Source organism: Pristis pectinata, chromosome 1 (assembly GCF_009764475.1).
Source record: "Pristis pectinata isolate sPriPec2 chromosome 1, sPriPec2.1.pri, whole genome shotgun sequence".
In the NCBI taxonomy this organism is placed as follows: domain Eukaryota; kingdom Metazoa; phylum Chordata; class Chondrichthyes; order Rhinopristiformes; family Pristidae; genus Pristis; species Pristis pectinata.
Window position 1 is genome coordinate 115690637 of NC_067405.1, and position 25493 is coordinate 115716129.

Sequence of the window (25493 nt, forward strand, 5' to 3'; positions counted from 1 at the left end):
GAGGCACCGCCTCTTGAAGATGTCCTCGATGGTGAGGAGGGTTCTGTCCATGATGGAGCTGGCTGAGTCTATAACTCTCTGCAGCCTCTTATGATCCTGTGCATTGGAGCCTCCGTACTAGGCCGTGATGCAACTAGTCAGAATGCTCTCCACTGTACATCTATAGATATTTGAAAATATCCATGAGGTTCAGGCCCTCTCAGTTAGCTGATATTTTTAGTAAATAACATATTCTTAAGTAGCTCAGTAGAGTTATATCAAATTTATAAGCCAATAACTGGTACCACATTCACAGTTCCCTGGTAGTGAGTTCCTGACAGGATCTTCTTGGTTGCTAGAAAGCAAGGCACATTACTGCAGAGTGAGGGGGAAGTATAAGAACCCTGAGGACCAACTACTGCCAATCCTGGAATGACTTAAATATGTCAAGAGTCAGGAAAGGCCTCCTGCTTGCAAATGCCTTACCTGAATACCTGGCACCCAAAGTCAGGACTGGGCAAGGGAATGACCATGGAGAGTCAACTAAAGAAGCAGAGGGAAATGGATGTAAAGAGTATAAAGAGAAAAAATGATGGAATTCATAAATATATACTGTGGTAACAAGATTCTTATGGATAGCATAATGGAAATTATGGGAAGCTTTACAGGAAGCTAATGCATCCTTTTATGCCTGAAGTTGCAAATGATAAACTAGCTCAGAAGTTCCTGGAGTTTTGTAATGTACTATGGCAAACATGCAGAGATTTACATCTTTGCCCTAGGAAATTTATGTGTTATGTTGAATTTACAGCAAAACATTTCCACACACTAATTTCCTCAAGCATTTCTGCTGAGAATCTTCTGTTTATTTACACAGCTCCACACTATGTAAAATTTCAGTTGTGAAGAGTGCTATTCATTTACACCAGCCATGCCTATCCTCAGATTCAGGGCCCACCTATTAGATGCAGCAGGACATGACACCACTCTGTATTGGCACAGCTGGAGAGTAACTGCTTTTCTCAGGTTTAAGATTTTTTTTTCTGAAGTTTGTCATAGTTATTAATGCTTCATTTTCATTTCCTTCTACACGAATACCTATTATTATTAAATAAAAAGTGCTGTAACTACCTAAGTATTCAAATAGTTTTATGATTACTATTTACCATTAAGATATTTAAATGAACATTTAATCTGAATTAAAGCAGAGAATGCTGGAACTAGCATTTGGGTAGTATCTGTGGAGAAAAAGAATCAACATTTCAGATCAATAACCCATCATCAGGACTGTACTACTAAAAGATCATCAATTTGAAATGTTAACTCTGTTTCCCTCTCTGCAGATACTGTATGAGTTGTTGAGTATTTCCAGCATTCTGTGTTTTATTTCAGATTTCCAGCATCTGCTGTATCTTGCTTTTGATTTAATCTGAGTATATTACAAAATCCAAAACACTCTATAGAATTGAATTATTGTTCGTTAAATAACATCAAAAGGATTGCAATCAGAATATTTCTTCCTACGGCACCTTTTGTAAATAAACAGCACACTATAGTGTTTGAAAGTCAGAAAAGCTTCTGAGTTCTTCTTGAAGCATTAAGGAGAACAAATATTGTAAGTATGAATCACAATAATTAAACATTGATCCAAATCAGCAATACCAGTACAAAGATGTTTGTATGAAACCTTGGGCTGGTGATACTGGATTTGGCTCACTTCCCAACATTGCCACCTACAGTCCTGCATTCCCCCATCATCTGAATCAAAGGACAGGCATGCCTGGTGTAAATGAACAGCATTCATCAGAACAGTAATTTTTCTTAGTGTAGCATCAATCTGCCTGACCCTCTGCACCCTTGAGTCAGTGATGGTTAGGCTTCTGGCAGAATATATCTCAATATCTTCATTCATTAACTCTTTGCTACTGTAGGAAAACCAGTTAGTTACACTACAAACAAAGGTAATTTATTTACAAAAGATCTAACACTAACCGAGGCAGCAGTATCAGGCAACATAGTTGGAAATTCACAGCATGTCTGGCAGCTCCTGTGGAGAAACAGAATTAAGGCTGCAGGTCAGTGAAGTTAGTAATGAGTTTGATTATTAATGGAAATATGCCACGAGTAAAAAATATTAGCGAGAAAAATGTTAATAAAAATGTTGCCCACCATTTTAGGACAGGACTTAACATAAAACGCACTATTTAGAATAAACAAAATAGATTGCAAGCTGATCTTGAAAAAATGATGCCTGCTTTATGCTCAGGTTTTTACAATCTGATTCAGGAAAATGAGCTCTGCAGGAAATACGTTCTCATTAGTAAGACTGGTGCTAAGTCTGGTACCTTAGCCAGTGGAAATTTGCATCTATGTGTGATCCAGAAAATTCCAGACCACTGACCACAACTGACAACTTCCAAATAATTTATTTGGGTCAGCTAAACATAAGTTATTCTGAAGTTTACTTTGAAAAAGTAGTGAAGCTGAAACCATTGTTTATTTTAGAATCTTCCAGATATTTGGCAACAGATAAAGGATACGTGTTGAAGTGATCTGACACACCATTAGTTCGCCTCGCTCTTTCATTTCAAATTAACACAAGTCTACTGCTGTTTCACCTGCATTCTATTTTGCACAGTAAACTTAAATACATTCACCTGGAACATAATGAATAACATCTGCTTGTAAACCTGCTACAGCCTGGGCTTTGCATCTGATGATGTAGCTAGTTGGACCACTGAGAATTCATGAGCAGAATATTTTTAAAGCTACACTACCACAAAGCTGAAATAAAATTTGGGCCCTCCTAATACAGGAAGCCGACTGCCACACAGGTGTTCTTAATTTCTGATTGACTGTTGTGCTTTATGAAAATGCCATGGTGTATTTGGAGGATTATTATTTAAATGAATCCAGCTACATCTAGATACTGAATCAAGTACTTGGAACCAATGAAAAAGCTCAGTGATGATTCTGGTTACTAAACATTTCAGTTGGGTTTTGCTGCAAAAATTCATATTCTGCACAAGGAGGATGGCTTCAAATCATTCATATTAGCATGTTATCTGAGAGAGCTTTTCCTGTTTGAAGGACTCATTAAGGTAATCTTCTGGAATTGGTTTAACACTGGCAAACCAGAAATTATCACTTTTTGAGCAGAAAATATTTCAAACATTTTTTTCGACAGGCTTTCTGGAGGAGAGGATAATTCTTCAGTCTTGAGTGCAAGCCAGAGTCTGGTGAATAGTGAGCAATTCACCTCGTCATCCCCATAGCCTTTCCACAGTCTGCAGGCACATGTCAAGAGTGAGATGGAATTCTCTCCATTTGACTTGATCAGAGCAGCTCCAACCACACTCAAGTAGCTTGGCGCCATTTGGAACAAAGCAGCCCGCTTGATTAGTTCTACCACCCTGACTGACACGGGCAGCAAAATTATGGGAATATCTCCATCTGAATGTTTTCCTCCAAGTTACACAACATTGTTATTTGGAAATATATTACTGTACCTTTGTTGACCCTAGCCCAAATCATATAACTCCCTAGCCGGCAGCTCTGTAGGAGTGTCTACTTCAGAAGAACTGTAGTGGTTCAAGAAAGTTGCTCAATACCACCTTCTTAAGGACAATTACAGATGTGCAAATGATAGCATTGCCAATGATGTCCTCAACCTAACACTAATATGTGTTATATATACATAAAGGAAGAGGGCTAGGAACTGTTTCCTAGAACTACTTTCTATGAAGAACCATCTCTTTTACAACAAAAGTAGCCTCAAGTTAATTCTGCTGGAAATTAATTAATTTTAATGAAAAGTTTAGATCCTCATGTAGACACTATTAAACTTCCAGCAATGAACTGGAGCAGTCACTATAACCATTAAAATCCCTTGTTCTTTCAACTCCTTTTAAAGGTATCATTTGTGCTTATTTGGTCCACTGTATTTATGGTAAAAAGATTTTGTGCTAGTTTTCTCTTTGTCAACAGTCTATTGTGTTAAGAATTTTTATTCAGTTAGAATAGGAATAAAATTTCAATGATGCCACTCAATGTAAGAAACAAGGATATAATTTCAAAGATATGCAGAGCCCAGAGTTTTAAATTCAATTCAACTTGGCAATAGGGATTGTTTGTTTAAAGGTGTCTTATTTATTGAGCACGTGAAGTGACAGGAAATAGGGAGCTTGAGATTAATGCTGGAAAAATCCTTACACTTGCCATCCACACTCTTATACCCCTGTGACAGGAAAGGACATTGTTAATGGTACTCAGCCTGCAACCCTGGTTCCTAGAGCTTCAGTTAATGCTGGAATGGATAAAAAAAGGTAGATCGGTTTCTTATTGTCACACATACCAAAGTACAGTGAAAAACTTGTCTTGCATACTGTCCATACAGATCATTTCTTTACAACATTGCATGGAGGTAGTTCAAGGTAAAACAAAACAGAATGCAGAATAAAGTGATACATTTACAGAGAAAGTGCAGTGCAAGTAGACAGTAAGGTGCAAGGCCATAATGAAGTAGATTGTGAGGTCAAGAGTCCATCTTATCGTACTAGGGGACCATTCAATAATCTTATAACAGCGTGATAGAAGCTGTCCTTGAGCCTGGTGGTATGCGCTTTCAGACTTTTGCATCTTCTGCCCGATGGGAGGGGGGAGAAGAGAGAATGCCTGGGGTGGTTGGGGTCTTTGATGATGTTGGCTGCTTTACTGAGGCAACGAGAAGTGTAGACGGAGTCCATGGAGGGGAGGCTGGTAACATCAATAACTTCCCTTTATATTGTGCTTTTAATGTGGTAAAGTATCCGAGGGTGCTTCACACAAATAGAATGAAACAAGAATTTATGCTGAACCAAAGGTCACTAAGATGTGGCGACCAAAATATTATTCAGAGCAGATGTCTAAAGAGAATCCCAGATATAGAAGGATGCAGGTGGGGTACACTTCCATGACTCCCTCCCCTGTCGAACGGTTCTGGAGGTGTTGCTATTAGGTGGAGAAGGCAGGATGATGAGAGGAGTTGGAGATTGGAAAATAAGTCTTAATAAAGATAACCTGGAGGAATTGGAGATGAGAAGGACAGTGGGGAGCAACACTTGGAGTAAGATAAGCCGAGGGCTGAAGAGCTCGGAAATGCTTAAGTTTACAGAGGATGTAGCACATGAGATCAACCCAGAAGTCATTGGAATAGTCAAGTCTGCCCACAACTGGACATAGAGAAGCAGTGATGTGATTGACTAGTAGAAGTGATTTTGGTAACTGATCAAAATACATAAGCCTATTAGTTAACATGACAATGCAATGATATTTACTGCATTAAATCTGATAAAGAATTCACTCCAAGTTACTATGACATTAGCTTACATTCACAAAAGGTTGCTTGGTTTATTAAACCTTGGAATGTATGGCAATAGTTAAAGTGAAATTTAATCATAATTGTGAAATCCGGTTGATGGATTACTGGGACCTTGAACATTGCAGGGTAATGACAGCAGCAAGGGTGACATCATGAAAGATATCAAACACCAATAATTTCCCCTCGTTCCAGTGATTCCATCAAACAAATTTAATGTTTTCCTTTCATTGAAATACAATCTTCACCAAAAATGAATTTACCCTGAACCTAAGCTCAGTCTTAACTCAAGAATCAAACCTGAAACTGATGCCAAATCCAAGCTTAGTTCTAAGTCAGAGACACAAGAGACAGCAAATCCTGGAATCTGGAGCAACAAACAATCTGCTGGATGAACTCAGTGGGTCGAGCAGCATCTGTGGGGAGGAAAGGAACTGTCAACGTTTCAGGTCAAAACCCTGCATCAGGATTGAGTATGGAGAGGGAAATATAGAGGAAGGAATTACAGTCGGTATAAGTAGGAGAGGGGGAGCGGTGAGACAGCGGCAGTAGGTGATTGGTGGATCGAGGAAGGGTGAAGGTGAAGGATGACGGGCAGATGGGGGGGGCGATGAAGGGGTGGAGCTGGGAGACAGAAGCAGGTGAATGATAGGAGGAGGCAGGCAACAAAAAGGCAGCTGGAAGCAGCCGTCTTCACTTTCACCCTCCTCTCCCCATACCTCACTCCACCCATCAAGCTGTAGTTTGGTGGACAAATCCTTGCAGGCTGGCTGAGCATAGCTGGTTGTCCTCAAAATTAGACTGTTGACTGAACTGAGATCTCCCTAAACTCTTGCCTGACTCTTTCTTGCACTTCTTTATCCAAGGCACTTCAAATGTATTGTTAGTCAGCTGTCCCATAGGATCTCCCAAGTTGCTTAGGTAATCAATTGAGATGTTGTGGATAACGTGACCCACATCACTGGGGATTAGCTAATTACTGAACTATGACAACTTGCCTTTAATGACATAAGAGGCATAATCAATTAAGTGTTGAAAACCAGCCACACAAGCCATATAAGGATACATCAGGAAGGGTGGGTAAATGCTTGACCAGAGTGGCAGGTTGACAAAGACCAAATAGATTGCAAAGCTTGCAAACACACTGGTTCAGTCCGGGATAATGGCCAGGAAAGGGATGGGAGTGAAGGCAAAGCCGTGAAGTTTGTGACAGAACTAAAAATAATGACTTGCCATTTCCCAGTCTTTAATATTGGATTGTCACAAACCACCCCCCATGCTTCACTAATGCCCTTGAGGGGACAAAATCTGACATCCATGTCTGGTTTAGCCTATATGTGACTCCAGATCCACCAATATGGTTGATTCTTAAACGCCTTCTGCAAGTCACTTAGTTGAAGGGCAATTAGGGATGAGCAATAAATGCTGCCCTTGATCCCAATCAGTAAATAAATGAATGATCATTTTGAGTCAGTTCACCTGTCGCCCTACACAAACATCACTTGTATCAAACTAATAAATTTTTTAAAGCAATTGAGAAAAAGGAATTTTACTGTATTTTATTTTAAATTATTTTCAGATCTCTTTTTTATTTGGTTTGTGTCTGTGCACAAGTTAAAACATCTGTTTCTCTAAAATTCAAAGTGACTGGTCATACTCTGCACATAGCACATTTCTTCGAGAGGACTGGTGTATGTTATACTCCTAAAATCAGGTTTTCTTACTAAGTGCACACAGATATAATGCATTGACTGATACCAGCCAGGCACACAGAATGAGCAAGTAGCAAAAGGTCACTAGATCTTATCACCTTAAGGAAACCTGACAGTTCAGTATAAATAAGAATAAATTCATGTTACAGTTCCTCGGATACTTAATTCAGGAGATATCAACTGAACTTAAAACACCTCAGGCATTACTATTAAATAAGAAATATCATATTATATTACCCTGAAAAGTGATACATTTCTTTCTGTGTCAAGGATCATTATCAGCATATTTCTGCTGCTCAAGTAATTTGAGAGGATTAACTGTAGTGAGTACTTCTTTCAATTCGGACCAATTCTGATAAATATTTAATACTGGAACACGTAATTGAAAATTATTACTGATGTTTGAGCTTTTTATCCCAAATATGCATGTACAAGATTTCCCTCATGCTTTTTCAACTGGTTTCTCAACCTACCCTGCCACTTTCAATGAACTAAACACATATATACCCCAGATTCCTCTGTTCTTTATATCCCTTTCAGCATTGTCCTCTCCAGTTTACATTGTTTCTTCTTATTAATACTAAAATGTAACAACTTTGATTTCACAGAGTTAAATTTCATTTACCCACCTATCCAGCAGCCTGTATACATCTCCTACTATCCTAATTGCAGATACATTACAGCTTGGATCTAAGGAATCTCCAGTGCTGTGCCTTGATAATCCGACTTGTGGGTCCTTTGGCTGTAGATGCACACTGGGAAGTAAGATTGATGAAATTTATCCTCAAGCATCTGCTCCGTTTACACTGGTACCCTGCTTGATTCATTATAGTGTTCTTGGTCCTCCAGTCTGAACACTAACAGGGTATGTAAACTATGTACTTTAAAGACATCTATTTAGGCTGCACACTGTTCCAGAAACCCGACACAAATACCCACTCTCTACTGGTACTCCCACGGCAACAAAATGTCCATATCTTGGAGAGGCTGCACCCTGGCTGACTTGGTAAGTAGAGCCATTTATGAGGACATGTGTTGACAGACTGCCCTGATCCTAAGGTCTCTCTCATCATCACCTGATGAAAAGGGGAAGATAGCAGCTTTTATCATATCCAATAGGAGGCAATAAGAGGGCATAATGTACTTTTCTAGAGCTTTGTTAAACACAGTTTTAATATTTTCCATTGCTGGTTTATGTTACTGTTTGGCAACATTATTGTCCATTTCCCCCCCCCCCCCCAAATTCTTTTCTCAGCTTCTCAAAATTCACTTTTCTCTAACTTGTTACTGTGATCATCAAACTTATGTTCCTGTCCATTAGTATCTTAAAATATATTGTATATGGTCACTATTGCCTGGGTGTTCCCTCATTGTTTTCTTTTCTGATCAGATCGGTTTCATTCTCCAATATTAGATCAAGCAGCAAAGCCTCTATACTGCATTACAAGAAATCCTGCACATACACCATTCCCTAAGCTCTTAACCTACCTTAACTAATCAAGTTTGTTAATAACTGTATAGTAATGCAGTGTCATAAAGATGCAGTTGAGTTGCTCTTTTGACACTACATTACTCCACTGTTATTAACACATTTGCAGATCGTTGGGATAGGGAGGGAAGTTAACATTCTAATTATTCTTGAAATAGCGACAAATGATTGCTTTATGTGTGTACCATATTTGACTGGTACTGTTTGTAAAAACATCTTCAGTTGGAGCTGTAGAGCCTCAAAAAACAAATTCTACAAATATTTTTCATTTTGGCTGCTTTTGCTTGTCTGGTGGCATAAATGGAATGGCATGTGTGAAGCTGGTGCGACATGAACCTTGCAGCTTTCACTCGTCCTTGTAGCAAGAACTCTTAATGTTGAATCATTGAATCTTATTACAAACGAAGCCATTTGGCAAGCTATGCCTGTACCAGCAGTTTCAGAGGTGTGCAATTTAGTTTCACACCCCAGCCTTTGCCCCTTTAATCATATAGATGGCCTCCTCCAGTGCACGTTAATTTGTCTTTTGAATGTTCCTGTTCCTATCACCCTTCCAGAAAGTGCATTTTAGATCTTAACTACTCTTTATATTAAAACATTCTTCTAATTTCCTCTCCAGTTCCTTCACCAATTATTTTTTAATCCATGTCCTCTGGATACCGACCAAGTCACCACGCAAACCAGCAAAACCTCACATAAATTCCAAGTACTCCTTTTATCATAATTAATATTATCAAACTAGAGCTGATAGGTCTCCAAACAATTTTCTAAAGAGACTTACAATTTTCTAAAGAGACTTACAATTTTCAAAATTGAATGTACATGAAAAATTTCCTTAAATTTCAGAGTTACAAGCTTACAAAGAGTACTTAGACAATTTATAAAAAGCTCTGCAAGCTTTAATTAGTTCGTAAACATGGAATAATTAATACTCTAAATGTTAACTGCTTGCTCAAATCTTGTTATATAGGGAAAAGCCTCGGCTACTAATAATTGTTAAGAAACTCCCATTGCATTCTCCCTAGCTGAAGCCAATAGAAAAAAAACACACACACACTGATAGGATGCAGATAGCACACATAACAGCAATGAGCCCCAGCACAGTTTTTCAGTGCTGATCTTTTTAAGGACTCAATAACTGCTCAAGTTCTAGAAATTAAAGTGAGCTGCCTTATTTTGTGATTTACTTTTCTTTTCTCCCCCCATCAATAAGAAAACAAGTGGAACATTCTGAACATCTTTCTGGTATGGAGAATTGGTCAGTAACCCAAAGGACACGGAATGAAAATAGTTGTCAAAGGAACTAAAGAGAAAATAAGGAGATTCTTTTTTTCTCCCCCCATGAAGAGTTGTTAAGAGCTAAAGTACATTTTCTGGAAGGGCGATATAAACAGGAAGAGTTTCTGTGTGGACATCATCCTATCCACTCAGAAACAGGGAAATAAGGTACCATCTTCTTGCTTCTATACGATGTTCTAAATAAGCCCCTGTAACGACTAACCAATCAATATTAGGAGAATACAGTGACACAGTCTTGAGACTCACATGAGACTCCATGAGATATCCATTAACCCATTATTAGACCAATTGCAATTAAAATTAACTTCTCAAAATTAAAACAGAACACTGATAGTGGCAAACAAAGTGACATTTTTATTATATAATGGCATTTGCACCTTGAAGGTACTCACTGGACTTCATTTTTTCAAAGTAGTTCAGATACAGGTTGCAAAATGTTCTCTTATTTTACATATCCTGACAGGATTTCCTTTCACAGAAAGGAATCTTTACAGTTTGTGCAATTATTATAGTAAAGGATATGAAATGTAGCAAACAATTTTTATAAGCTGTTGAAAAGTTGGCCATATTTTTAAATTAATGCATAAATCCTGGTTTGCAAATAAATAACATGTGGCCTTTTGGCACAGTTCCAGATGTCATTGGTCGAGTGATGCTCAAGTTCTCTATAGCATTTAAAAAAAATAAGAAAACAAAACTGCAAGCATAACATGTTTGCAAGAGGCAGAAGTGTGATGATTCAAAAAGAATCCATCTGTGTGGAAGTTTCATAAATCACTTTGCAAACATTACAAGAAATTTGAAGCTGACACACCCACTGGCTATATAATTCAGTAAGTTTAACTGACCTTCCTTGAGGCAGCAATCTATTCCAACTTTAATTAGTATTGAATGATCACTCATTGTAAAGTAGGGACCCTTTTCCTATCATACGAGCAGTGAACATGCACAGTAGAAAACCCTGCGTCCATTAACTTTTATTTGCCCCTTCTCATTAATTGATTTGGAATCATTATTTCAAAAACCTCGCAATGTGACAGGTTAATTTTGAGGAACACACATTAACAGACAAGATCTTTGTTTCAAATGGGCAGGCTATTTAACTGTCCAAGAATGCACATTGCATAAAGAACCAATAGAATCAGCAATGTAATGTAGTAGTTTTCAAAAAAAAACTGTGCACTTGATATAGATCTGACAAATCTGGAAATTTAAGGGAATATTCACGATTTTAAAAGAGGTTACTTTGCTGTATGACAATTGATATCAGACTGTCAAAAGTTTTAAGAAACTTGTCAGTTAATGTACAGAGTCTTGATAAACTGCCAAATTTGATGTTCCTTTAAATTCTGCACAAATAATCACTACACCATCGTTGGTGTGTCAGGCACAAGAGAGTTAACTTACAATCCACTTCTTCTGGGCACTTGATTTGAACCTACTGTCGTAGCTCTTCCATATGAAGCTATATTTGGACTGAAAGTTTTATAGGTTCTTGGAAAAAATGTACACATTAAATTAAGTCTATAAATTGGGATTTGTTTTAAGCATTAGCTAACAAAAATTGTTTAAGCCTGCATCATTGTTCCTTTCTTGAATAGTTTAATTTATTCATTTTACATTAGCATTTATGGGACTCTCTATGCATATGAACTTGCTTATACGTTCATGCTTGCTAAAGGCAAATGGATTGATCTATACCTGTTGAAACACTGCAATCTTGTACTATACCCTGATAGATAACTATATGTGGAAATGAAGGTATTATGAGCGATACAGATCGCCGTCTTCTGCTAGATAGAATTTCAACATTATCCTAGCAGTCCAAATATCTTTTAAATGCAAGACTCCTGTAACTGAAGCAAAACTCCCCTGTCATTACCGGTAATAATGTGTGACTTCAATTCCAGTTTAGGCTAACAATAACAATCCTTTGGCATTATTTCATTAAAATAACTAACATACAATTGTTGTGAAATATGTAACTCTAATAATTCAGTAGCCTCATCTTAATTTTGTGGATAAGTCACTGAATCTCCAATCAGAGTCTATGTTTAACAGGACATCGTTCACACAAAAAGAATTTTTAAGATTTATCATCAAGATTTCATATGCGAATAAAAAAAATTACTGAAGAAATTTGAGCTTTTAAAAAGTTTAAGCATGAGGAGCATTTTCAAATTGAATATGATCTAAACCATAGAAAATATTTTAATTTTCCATGTAATGTAAGCAAGACCAACATCTATTGACCATTCATAACTGCCCTTGAGAATTTGGTGAGCTGTCTTCTTGAACTGCTGCAGTTTGTGTGTTGTAGATAACTCCACAATGCTCTTAGGTCAGGAGTTCCAGGATTTTTGACCCCTTGAAAAAGAACCACCAGCGATGTTTTCCAATTAAACTGATGAGTTACAATGGAAGGTGGTGGCAATAGAGGATGCAGTTGGAGAAGCCTTGATGAAAAGCAGTGCATCTAATGGATGCAATGTAGCAATAGTGTGCGGAAATATAGGAAGTGAATGCTCAACGTGGTGAGTGGGATGCTATTCAAGAAAGCTTCCATGTCCTGGATAACGTTGAACTTCTTCTGTTGATGGAACTGCACCTGTCCACCAAATGGATACTATTCTGACACATCACTCATCACAGAGTACCCAGTTTCTGACATGTTCTTGCAGCCACTGGATATATTTTTAAAAATGATATCCAATCATAACTTTTCATGAATACAACTTAGTATTATTTGATCATTCAGTGACAACATTAGGAATATTTTTTTAAGGTTACAGAGAATAGAAAAAATCCAGAAGACTGATGAAAACCTCGTTCATCTATCTGGTCACTGAGTCCAATATGCCTCGATTATTAGTTTGCTTGCTGAATGTTACTGAATGCAGAATGAATTATGGAGTTCACCTTTGCTCAATTACAGTTCGAAAATATGTCACCAACCTTTCTTGAAATAACATCATTACTCTTAGGTCTCCCCTGAAACCAAAAGCACACTTATGAGAAAGGAAAGAGTAATCCAGAATTTCCACATGGCCAGTTCACTTTCTGACCCAAACACAAGTTTGAACTACAAATATTAACCCCAGTTTATAATACTGCTTCCACGCCTGCTAACGATTGTCATAATACTGCTAAAAATTGCACTGCACTTTACAGCTACTTGATTAATATAATTTCATGTAAAAATATCCATTATATAAAAATACCAATAAAAACAAGTTTTATATCAAAAAATATTTTAAGAAACTATTCCAGTTGCAAAAACACAGCTAAATGTTAAAATATGGTAACCATTAACGTATTGCAAAAGACTGATCAAATTGAAAAGTTAGCTATTTGATAACCAAGCTACTTTGCCTCACAAAGCAATTCATTCTAATAGTTAATTTCTGCCTCAATGTAAACACCAGTTTATCTTAAAACTGAAAAGATTTCCTATTTCATATTCCATTAATTCCCTTATTAACTATTACACTTGTAGTACAACTGAAACATGATGGATACCAAAAGCTGTTCAAGACCTCTGCTATCACATTCCATTTCTGTGAATCCCTTCATTTACATGAGACATTTTTATTTTGGTATGCTTGATACTAATGCTTGAAATGAACACTTGACTGACATACTATTTTGTATCATATTTATCCTAAAGAACCACTGAAACCTAGGTGCAGTGATCTAAATTGTGGCTAATAAACCAATCTACAATAGATCAGATACAAAAGCTTTTAGAAACATAATGGAGCTGAGATTTGGGTGGAAGTTCATCCTTGCTCACATGTGCTAAATGGACAATACAATTGTGGCTAAAATCAAGGTAACTGCATTTCGGAAGTACAATATCAAGCATTTAGTGCATGTAACCAAGGACAAATCTCTATCCCAAAGTGTACTGCATAACTAAATATAAACAAAAATAATATATCCTTGAGTTCAACCCTTTTGCATTCAAAACTCTTTGATGTGTGAATATGTTCCTTGGTACACTGAAACTTAGTGAGGCTATCCATGCATCCTACCAGCTTTACTTTTACTAACACACAAATTCTCTCTGCTTCGGAACTCTTGTCATTTCTTGTCACCTGCCAACACATTTACACATGCATCTTTCCAGTAACTGGAATTAACCAACTAACTGGAAGAAAATTCAGCCCAGCCACCAATCCCAAGTTTCCTTGCATCCCCGTGTGAAGATATCAACAAGTCAAATAAATTCCCACAGCATCTGTAATTTTCTATTTTACATCTTATATTATTGATGGTAGTGGGAGTCAGTGGATAGAGAAGCATTTTTGATTGTCACTGCATACATACACAACTGACAAATGAGAAAAGGTACAGGAGCACAACACTTAAAGGTTCACAGTACCAAGGTCATGTCTACATATTAAATGAGACACTTTGAAGAAGTTGATCAACAACATAAAATGAAGCCTCTAACACACAAGTATTAAGAACACTAAGGTTCCACTAAATCATAACATTTCAACTATTTTGCTCAGTTAAAAAAGTCCTGTCGAAAGATCGGTCTGTGTAATACTGAACACGATGGATTTGATTCTTCACAGAAAAGTAAATGTGCAAAGAATTCTTGTGGGCTTGCTTTAGCCGAACGTTCTTTCTCAATCTTGCAAAAATATACATCTTAGGTTCCTACTGAACATTTTTCTTTGGTTTCTTGGCATCCATTGCTTCGTCAGCTGTTTTTGTCCAGAAATATGGAAGAACTGCAGGATATAAACTGGCTGTTTATTGGAAAGCTGAAATAAAAAGATTTTCAGCTTGATAGAAGTGTAGGTAATGGCTTTGAAAGGTCATTGTGAATGCAGTAGGCAGCCAGGCTTACAGTACATTTCACCAATGCATAGTTAAATCTTAATGCTCAAACTACAAATTCAGGAACAGAGTCATCAGCTGTGAGGTCCAGAGATGAATATTTACTTGTTCGTTTGACTATGAATGTTTCCTTTGTTGAACTATACTGCTCTGCCAAGCAGCGGTTACAGCAATTACCTTCCTCACTCAAATTATGAGCACAACCGAATGTGTAGCTCTGAGCAGTGTCTTGGCCGAGGGTGGCTATCTCCATGAAGTCCTTCTGGTAAAGGCGGATATCATCCAAGCTCTGGCTGTGCCGGTCTGACGAGGTCTTTGGTTTTCTGTACACAGGCTGTGTGTATTATAAATGAACTACATTAGCCAACATTTCACTCAAAGAACTTCTAAACCTGAAACAATCTGGACCCTCAGAAAGTTTCTATTAACTCACTCTTAACAAAAAAAAACGCTGCAGAAAAAAAACCAAAATGAAAAGTTGACAGGAAACTCCTGATTAGTGTATCCTAGAAAAGAGTTTATCAGATTTCAACTGAGGCATTTAAAATTTGATTCCACTCAACCAAAGTAAATAAAAACTTGAACTTTGGAAATAGATTCTTTCAGGTTGATGTCAAGGCTCTCTCCTCAAGCAGTAAAGCTTTATTCACGCAATCAAGCACAACATGTCTGGTCAGGTTAATCTGTCTGTGCAGATGAACTCACTTAGTTTGGATTTTGGATTACACCATGGGTTTCAACTCAAATAGTATGATGACTCTGTGTTACCCCTGCTATAATATGTATGCCTTAGCTTTAGGTTCTTCTTTAATGTTACCCAATCTGCTCTGTAACCACTGAGTGAGTGGTCGTGGTAAAATTGAAGAATGCAGAGTGCGGCCTATTGGGGATTTAGAGTTTTGTTTGCAACAGTAGCTGTTTATACTTGAGAATCCATGTTTAGCTTTGCCGACCTCTAACCTCAGACCATTATAAAAGTGGGATATACTGAGGATGTTTCTCGCAAACCAGGGAAAACCAGTGGCAGTAATGTATTTGGACTTTCAAAGGCTTTTGATAAGATCACACACTAAAGGTCAGTGAATAACTTTAAAGCACATGTAAGATAATAGCATGGATTCAGAGTTGATTAACAGAAAACAAAGAGCAGGAATAAATAGGTTCTTCTCAGGTTGGTGGCTCTGACTAGTGGGGTAACCATAGGGATCGGTGGTTAGGGCAACTCTTCACAATCCACATCAATAACCTGGCTGACAGGACCAAATGTAACATTTCCAAGTTCACACAAAGTAAGTGGGAATATGAGCAGTGATGTGGACACAATGAGGCCTCAAGATGATATAGACAAGCTGAGTGAGTGGGCAACGACTTGGCAGAAGGAGTACAATGTGGAAAACTGTGAAGTTATTCGCTTTGGTAGAAAAAACAAAATTGTTCAGAATTTTTTTTAAAAACAGCAGGAGATTGGGTAGCACTGATGTTCAAAGGCACCTAGGTATACATGTACATAAGTCACTGACAGCTAACATCTAGGTGCAGAAGGCAGTTAGGAAGGCTAATTGTACGTTGGCCTTTATTGCTCGAGGATTTGAATACAAGAGTAAAGACATCTTGCTTCAACAATATCTTTTTCCTCATAGACAACACCTCCAGGATAGAGAACGACTTGCTTCTGCTCCAGGTTTATGGATTCTGAGAAGCCAATGTGGATACCACAGAGTCTTCCACAGATGGAGCAGGAGGTGGCTGAGAGGCTGGGCAGGACAGTTTGTGAGGTGGTCCACTCCTGTTGCTTACATGGGGCTTCTGTGTGCTCCTGACGCATGGCCTTGGGCATATACTTCTTCAGTTTGAGTGTCATGGGCTGGAGACTCTCAGGCATCAGAGGGAACGTTGCACTTCTTCCAGGAAGCCTTGAGCACACATCCTTGAAACTTTTCCTCTGAATGCCTGGTAATCTCCCGTGACAGAACTCAGAACAGGGTGTCTGTTTTGGGAGTTTGGTGTTAGGTGTGTGAATAATGTGGCTTTCCCAACATAGACCAAGTGTAAATCAGCCTTCAGTACTGGGGATGCTGGCCTGGGAGAGGGCACTGATGTTAGTTCACTGATTCTTCCAGTGAATTTGGAAAATTTTTCAGAGACTGCCTTGGTGGCAATTTTTTTTCTACTGCCTTGAGCTGCCAACTGTAGGTAGTCTAGATCTCTGGAGCATATCAGGGCAAGGCTCACTGCTGCCCAATAAACTTTGGCCTCCAGTTATAGAAAGCATATAATTAATTATACACAATATTCCAGGTACGGTCACACTCCATAGTATGAGGAAAGAATCAGAAGGTTCAGGCTCTATTTTCTAGTATTTAGAAGAATGACAGGCAACTTCATTGAAATGTACAAAATTCTTAGAGGACACAACAGCGTCAATGCAGGAGGATGTTTCCCTGGTTAAAGACCACAGGTATATCAAAATAAGGGGGAGGGGGGGGGAAGGCTATTTAGTATTGAGATGAGGGGAAATTCCTCGACTCAGAGGAAGGTGAATCATTGGAATTCTCTAACCCAGAAGGCTGTGGAGGCTCAAGTCATTGAAATACATTTAAAGGAGAGGATAGCTTTCTGGATATTAAAAGGAATCGAGGGATACAAGGAGAGGGCAAGAAAATAATTGCGTGGTGGAAAGTCAGCCACTATCTTGTTGAAGGGTGAATAGGCTCAAGGGGTCAAATAGACTACTATTGCTACTATATGCACTGATGTTATGTTCTTATTTTATGGCTATATCAAACCAAGGTCTGCCTCTGGACTTACTCAGTTGGTTTGTTGCTGGGTTAGGACTTCTGACCACCCATATACAAAGGTACTTGATCCAAAGTGTCATTACTTACCCATGGAGTACCTGCTTATTTTTGGAAAGTTCAAAGCTGATCCATCAGTTTTAATGTCAGTCAGTGGTGCTTTCCAGAGATAACAATGTAGTAAGGTGATCTTGTTATTTTTACAGCTACTCATAAATCCCATTTTCAGTGGGCAAGTTGGATTAAAATCAAGGCCAATATCTCTGTTCACCATGCACAAGGTTAGTGCCAAGCTCCAACACATTGCTATTGACTGGTTTCAACTCACTTGGAGAAAATTTATAGTCAACCAGCCAAAAAGGAGTCTGAAACTCTTAGTTCTAAGCTTGCGCAATCAAGGGAGCCCAAATGAAAAGATTCCTCCAGCAGCAGAATGCCTAGAATACTGCAGGAACAACTGGTTGGAACTCATGTCAGTACCAGCTCTCTGTTACCAAGCAGTTTTTCCATAAGTAACAGAAGGTTCTAACTCAGTGGAGTGCAGGGATTGCTTTAATTGTTACTGGCAATGAAACCGTAAACACGTGTAAATGCAGACCTACGAGGATACTTCATAGATGAATAGACAAATGTAGTGCTAACACCAGGTATAAAACCAAAGACCTCCCTGGAAGCACTTAGTTGTAGAGCATTTTTCCATGCAACACAGCAAATATCACCACACAAAAGGGCAAATAAATGCTAACACACATTAAAGTTAATTTTTTTTATTCCAATGGAATCCTGCAACTTGGCTTTCTTCTGGCACAGAGAAGAAAGCACTAGTTGCCCCAAAACAGTGGTCAATTCCTGTGATGTCTGCTATTGGTCTCTTGAAGGTTAATAATGCATGAATATCAAAGGCAGTGGTGACCTTCCCCATGCAGATAGTGAGCAGGAAGTGATTCACTGTGCTTGAAGTACTAACTCAATGTGGGTGAGGCTGGGTGGAGAGTGGGGATTGCTTTAATTGTTACTGGCAGTAAAACTAAACACATTTGTTTTGATTTCCCTTCAAATTTTGCAAGATACAAATCTAAGAAACATTGCAGGAATCATGGGAATTTTGTTAGTGACATTCCTCTGCTGGAAATTGGGTGCTTATTCTGGGGGGGGGGGGGGGTTCACATGCTGTGTAGTTTGCAAAGTAATTTACAGTTCTCAGGACCTTGCTTCAGATTGTCATTTTCAAAATACTAACTTAGCTTCCAACGTGGTGACCCATGATGAGGTCATGATGCTGCAGACCACATTGTTACATTTTGCTTTGTCACTGCTCCACTGTCTTGTTTTTCCAGACTAAAGTATCACTTTAAAGCAAAGCTTCACTCAAAAGCAAAATTAATTCCTGTTAGTGATTCTGCCATATTTATAAACCACAATTTCCACTTGAAACAGATACTTTGTCTTTGACAGTACTTGTCTGCCTTTGACTGAATCAGAATATAAAACCCTTCTGACGGGTGAAGGATTCCAGATGTGACAGGATTTGCCCAAAGCAGGAAACAGCTTCACCTCTCCAGGCCTGACCTCTGCCTCTAGCATGTGAATAATTCACTGCTGAAGACGTCAGCTCCAAATCCCATTTCACTCTAACTGAGTTAAAACTGAATGAGCTTAGTGTTGAAATGATGCAGGGTATATGGGAACCTATTATTTGCTTGTTAAAAAAGAATCTTCTTTTTTAAAGGAATATGAGTGTTCTGTTTGTTGTTTTATGCCAGTATCTGACAAATAGTTCAAAAGTTTCAGTTGGTAATTATGTTTATAAAAAAGTGACTTGGAAATTTGGACATGCTGAAATTGGAAGATAAATTGTTGGCTTTCTACTGGGGATGAATGGATCCAGCTACCAAATTGGGCCAGAATCAGGTAACAGTGATCATGGACATTGATTGGATCAAGTCAGATAAGATTAATAGATTGTGTTTTTGAGAAATTCAAAGAGTTCCAGGAGCATTTCATGCTTTGGGGTTTCCTGGCCCTACTCAACGACACACTGGTCAGATGGGATTGGGAGGCTCCAAGTTTATGGCTCATGGACACCACCAGAGCAGGATCACGGTCTGCAAATCTAACAACTGGTCATGGTGAAGAAGAGATCGAGATCTACTGTTTCACCACCTGAAAGGAAGAAAGAAAACACAACACAGAGTGGCTGACAGCTTCCTCCACAAGCACAGGTGTGGTGATACAGGTACAGATGGCAATATACAGGTACCATTCTTCAGTGCACCTGAAGAGAAATGGGAAGCCTGACCTGAAAAGTGAACTAAGTAACCAAATTTAAGAGCTTCACAGGAGACAGAAGCCAGAGATTGGGTGAATGAATGCTATGGTTGTGAAACAAGCAGATCGATAAAAAGGTAGAGTAATGTAGAACCAAGAGTTGTGGTAGAATCGCATGGTGGAGAATGAAAAGATGATATTCCAGAAGAGGCATTGTAGTGCAAGTTGCTAATACCAAAGTATACAGTTTTCAGGATATTAAGAGAATATTAAGAGCATTTTCTAAAAGCCACAGGCTTGTCGTGTCAACTGTTTGGGTATCTGCCACCAAGAGCTGCACATACTTTGCCAAAAGGCAGCAAGCAAAGCCATTTCTACATTACTGTGGTAGCAAGATACACTGGGCAGAGGCATCTGGGCAGGCAACCAGAAGGTGGAAAAACTAATTGCTAAGGAAACCAGCAAGTCAGCCAGAAAGGTAGACTACAGTAGGATGTCCCCAAATGGAGAACAGTCCATTCTGAGCAGCCTTAAATTCAGAGAGTTGCATGGACAGTAATGTAGCATCTTTAGTGCAACAGCAACATCCATTGAGCTGATAGCAAGCAGTTTGGAGGAAAGTCCATAACCTGTTTAGACTGTGTGGGATAAGGCTAGAGGCTGTGAGGGAAGATCTCCTGAGGAGATAACAACTATCAGGGAGAGAATGGCCTGATGTTTACTGGTGATAGTCATGCTTTAGAGGAAGGTATCTCCAGGCATGTAAGAGTTAAGGTTTGGCCTCTGAGAGGTAGAGATCAGTTTGCCCAACCACAGCAGCACAATGCTTGTCAGTCAGCCAGATGGTGATGTCAGGGTTGGTCCTTAGTGGGCAGATTTCTGCAAGTTCAGAGCGGAGTAGGTTATATGACTGAGTTTACCGTTCAGAAATGTGTACCATCTACTATGACTGTTGATACATTGTTGTACAAGCCACTGCTGATAGCAGAGTTTTGACTCCCTTCTACAAGGGACGTTTCATTGATGGCTCTGAACTTGTTATATGCCTTAGTAAACAGCAGCACGAGGAGGCTACAGACACCAAAAGGTATACTGCAGACAGCATTGCAGTAGGAGTGGATGTGGATTGGTGCTCCTTTCTTAAAGTTGGTGGTTGGGTTGGATTGCAGATTTTAGAGGAAGAATGGATGGGCTTCAAAGTAACTAAACAATTGAAGAGGAAGATTGGAGGCTGCAGGGGCATTGTTACGGATCAAACAAGACAGCCGCAGACCTGGTAGCGACTGAAGGGAATTTTTAAAAGAGGGATTCCGAACTAACGAGTCCGGCATTCTAGTTTCTTCAAAACAAATTTTGTCAGGGTGCAGATGTAGAAGATTATTTCCATAATATCTCTAGTCATAATCGTTCTGATTTCACCCTGTTCTGTAAGTCAGAATGTTCCCTCGTCAAGACAGGTTATCAGTCACATCCGCACCAGGCCACCTTTTGAGCAGACGTGGTAAATTCTTCTCTTGCTGATGGACACTCCCAGCCTCGTTGCTTTTCATTGTGTCAAAGCCTGGGACCAGCCATATCTGTTTGTCGAAACCATCTCCTGTCCTACATGTGGAGGCCCAGCTGATTAAAGGTGCAACTGCACAAGGAAACAGTTTACCTTCAAAAGGCAGCACAGAAAAGGGCTAAAGCAAGTAATTTACTAGTTTAATAAGCAGTCGAGCCTAGATTTTCTGCTAAACCATTGCACCAGTGACTGTGAGACAGGCAGCCATCTGCCTGCCTCGTGACCTCAGCAGTATTTCTGGACTGAGTCGTTAACTCAGGCAGCATCCCGCTGGGGTCTGACATCAGCCTGCTGATGGAAGCGTGCTGTGACAGGTCCCCGAGGACCAGGTGCAGTGAAAGAAAGGCTGCCGCAAGAAATCTGCTTGATTGGGAAAATCTGAGAGTCAAATTACATCCTGGAGTCCATGGTGTGTGAGAGCCTGTACAGGCCCACCCTCAGTGTGTACCCTGAGGTTCCCATTCAGCCAGCCAGGGACGAGGACACCAGTGGCCTAACAGGTGGCTTTTGCTTGCTCCATACTCTCTCAAAGCAATGACAAAACCAGGGCTAGGCTGCTTTCCCCCTCTTTATGCTTTTGACTTACATCCAACACACCTGCTGACCACGCTAACCTGCTTGCCTCGGGTGCATTCTTCTGATGGGAGGCTGATCCTCTGTGGATCAGTGATGGCTTGTGTAGTACAGGGCCTTTCTGACTGTAATCGGCTGTCCCTGCTCCTGAATTTCAGCCTGGCTTCACCAGAGCTATGGGAGGAGTCCAGAGGTGAAGGGGGCAGTGGAGGGCAAGCAGAGGTTGGATAACAGGAGGGTTGGAGAGCTGGAAGTCGGGGAGGGGGGGGGGGGGGGGGGGGGGTGGTTGGGGAAGTTGTAAGGGAGGGCTGGGAGATGCTGGGCCCTGCTGAAAATGCAATGGTCTTTCTGAACAAGGAGAAAAGAAAGCAAATGCCTGCAAACAAATTCACCTGTCTTTTCATGACACCCTCCATTGTTTAAGCAATATTTAAGAGTGTGCAGAACATAGTGAAATGGGATATGGGCGGGACGATGAACAACACAGTCAATTTTGAGGTGAAACTGACACCATGAGGGTAAATGGTGCTTTGAAAAGAGGGACTTTAATTAGAGTAAGCACCCTTTAAGACAAGCTTGGCAAAGGGTCATGTAAATGATTTATATCGGGTTAAGTCAATGCTGAAATAAATCCCCATCTATTAAACAAAAATCATGAAGAACTGAAATATACAAGATAGGAGGACAACGGTCAAAATTCTCACACCAGTAATTTACTCTTCTGTCAAACAGAGAATGCCGGAAATACCCAGCAGGTCAGGCAGCATCGATGGGGAGAAAAACAGAGTTAATGTTTCAGGTCAATAACCTTTCATCAGAACTATTCTTGACCTGAAATGTTAGGCTAATGCCTGACCTGCTGCATGCTTCCAGCATTTTCTGCTTTTTGCTTTGGATTTCAGGAAGCTGCTGCTTTTTGCTCCGCTACTCTCCCGTACCTTGCTCCATTTCTTGCCCAATTTCAATGCTGCAGGATTTGAAAGTTTCAATGCTTGGTCGTGATGTTGCTCCCTGACTGACAGCTAATTCCAGTCCTGCACCACACTCAGAGCCAGCGATGCAAAATTGGGGCATTTTTTAACCTAACCTAACCCAATCATGCGAAAACCTGACTGAAGATTAGACATGTTGCTGTTTTTATTCTGTTGATGGCAACAGGAGGATGTAAAACTGATGTTAGAAAGTATATGGGCAAGTAGTAAGAAAGTTAAGTTACTTTCACCCTGGGAAAATATCTAACATTGTAAACCAGAAGGTTTTGGGTGAAATTTACACTAAAAGGGTGAACAATGTGGGTAACAATGCAGGGATTCTGCAGCAAAAAAAAAATGGGGGTGAATAGTAAAGCATTGTAAAGCAGGGGAAGCTTGGAGTGAAATTGGTCCCATGTGGGCATGGTTGTGTCCTGTACTATTCATGCAGCGTAGATGCACCAACACAGGGAGGTACTGCCTGGATTGGTAGTAACAGGGACCACCCGATAACGCAATGGGCAAAAAACTCTGATGGGACAGTTAGTTATATGGAGAGCAGCAGAGGCCCTGGTGTCAATGCAAAGCACACGATAGCCTGGCCAATGGACTTAGATGGTGACCCAAGCCCATTTGCTGACCATTCAAAACAAAACGCCCTTTAAGCGCAATTAGTAACAGGAGTAGCTATTGGTCAACCTTCTGAAGATCCACCCCACGGAGATATTAACTACTGAAAATCACCTAAATCCCCAGGTTAAAGCTGCAGGGAATGAAGGTAAGAAAACTCAAAGCCCACCTCCATCTGTGCCTCACCATCTTGACCCTACATTCCCAGTCCACACCATCCCATTGGGACAAGGATGAAGTACAGAAGGTCCCAATTGTGCTTTTGGAAAAGAAACTTTGTGGTTTGTTGGATAATTCAATCTTATGTTATACATAGAACCAGACCTACACACAACTGAAAACAGGCACAAAGGTAACACCATGAAGGGGACCTGCATCACTTTGGTGCAATGTCTCGACAGAGCCATATCCCAACACATGCAACTCCCAATACATTCTGTGCATTAGAATGGGCATCTCAGACCTTGTATGAGCATTCACAAATAAACACACTGGACCTTCCCTCCTGCCTTTGGACAAAGGGGGAGTGAGGGAAGATCCAGGAGGTGGGGAGAGTCAGTAGATTAGAGAGAATGTGGGGAGGAGAGCTGAGGTGATGAGAGGATCAGAGGAAGGAGATGGGGAAGGGGTGGGGGGGGCGGGATGGAAAATGTGATCCAGAGGAAGTCAGCGCGAAAACTCGTGGAGGGGAAAGGGAGGCAACCTGTTGGATTCCAGACCTTGTGGAGATTGGAGTGGCCTGGGAAGAGGGTTGGAGTGGTCTGGTGAGGAGATCAGGGCGGGCTAGGGATGAGATTGGGGGTGGGCTGGAGAGGGAATGGTTGGTGGGCTGGAGGCAAAATCCAAGGAACTGTGGTAAGTGTGAGAACAGAGTAGAGACCGATCTCCAGTGGGGAGTGGAGAATGGATGAACATTGATGCTGTTAACCCCATGGCTTTGAAAAGAAGGGCCCCAAGGTAGAAAGGCATATCCTATGGGAATTTTCATTGCTGGATACTCTGACAGAAGTCCTGTTAGTTTTAAACCTACAGTAGAGGTCAATACTACTCATATCACAGTAAAAATGACAAAACATCAACCACCCAGCTGATGTTACAAATGTGTTTCACACGCTCCAGGCTGGGACCCAATCACATTTTCAACGAATGTCATTCTGTTACACATAAGATGGAGGGCTGGTGATAGAATTTTACTCTCATATTCTGCAGTATAGGGAGATATATTTTTATTAAGCAGATTCAAAGTTGTGCATTAAGAACACAGTACATTCTTGGCTACAGACTCACCTGTGGTAATGAATCTATGCTTTGACCATAAAGTCGCACCACTGTTTCTGAAGAACTAGATGTTGAGGAACTCAGTTCACGCACAATCAATCCTATATCAAATGAAACAGATATTAAAATATTGCAAAACCTTCCACAAACAGAAGTTGGATGATTTATCTTCCACCAACTTCTTGGAAAAAATTGAGAAATAATGACACTTGCCAATACTATGATGAATTGGAACCATGAGGCAAGTTCACAAAACTTGAGATTCACTATTCAAGTGCATGGCATGCAATGAAATAACTGGATTTGTATTTCAATGTACATTAATCTTGCCACTACCAATTAGATCAGGTAACTCGTATCTTTAGGAAACTGTCTATAATCCGAGTTATGATCTTGAAAGGACACAGCCTTGGGAGGTCCAAAAAGTGAACAGCTGGGCCAGGTGATAAATTCTTCCTGAAGTTGTTTTTCTGCCTTGTGATAACTTTGTGCTTTTCTTGCATTCCATGCTATTGCTGGTGTCAGAAGGAATCATTTCTGATGAAAGCTGTTTTTCCTGACAATCAGAAATACAAACTAAACAGATTTCTTTGAACAAATATTGTTGAGATTTTAGAGGAACATTAATGTTTGTATATTCTGTAACCTGTCAGGCCATTATTAACTTGTCAAGGATTAGTACAACAATCCCCAAACACAAGTGGGCCACAATGTCTTCTGCTAGTGAA

At 39.8% G+C, this 25493-nt stretch overlaps 1 protein-coding gene across 1 annotated transcript in view; it reads right to left on the bottom strand.

Annotated features, from left to right (window-relative positions):
- Positions 1 to 10186: 10186 nt before the first annotated feature.
- Positions 10187 to 25493, bottom strand: part of frmd6 (FERM domain containing 6) — a 108891-nt gene continuing 93584 nt past the window's right edge. The window contains exons 13-14 of the mRNA XM_052025443.1: positions 24775 to 24866; positions 10187 to 15020 (exon numbers count right to left, since the gene is read on the bottom strand). Of these exons, the coding sequence (XP_051881403.1) occupies positions 14733 to 15020; positions 24775 to 24866 (380 nt within the window). The 3' untranslated portion in view covers positions 10187 to 14732. The remainder of the gene's footprint in view (positions 15021 to 24774; positions 24867 to 25493) is intronic.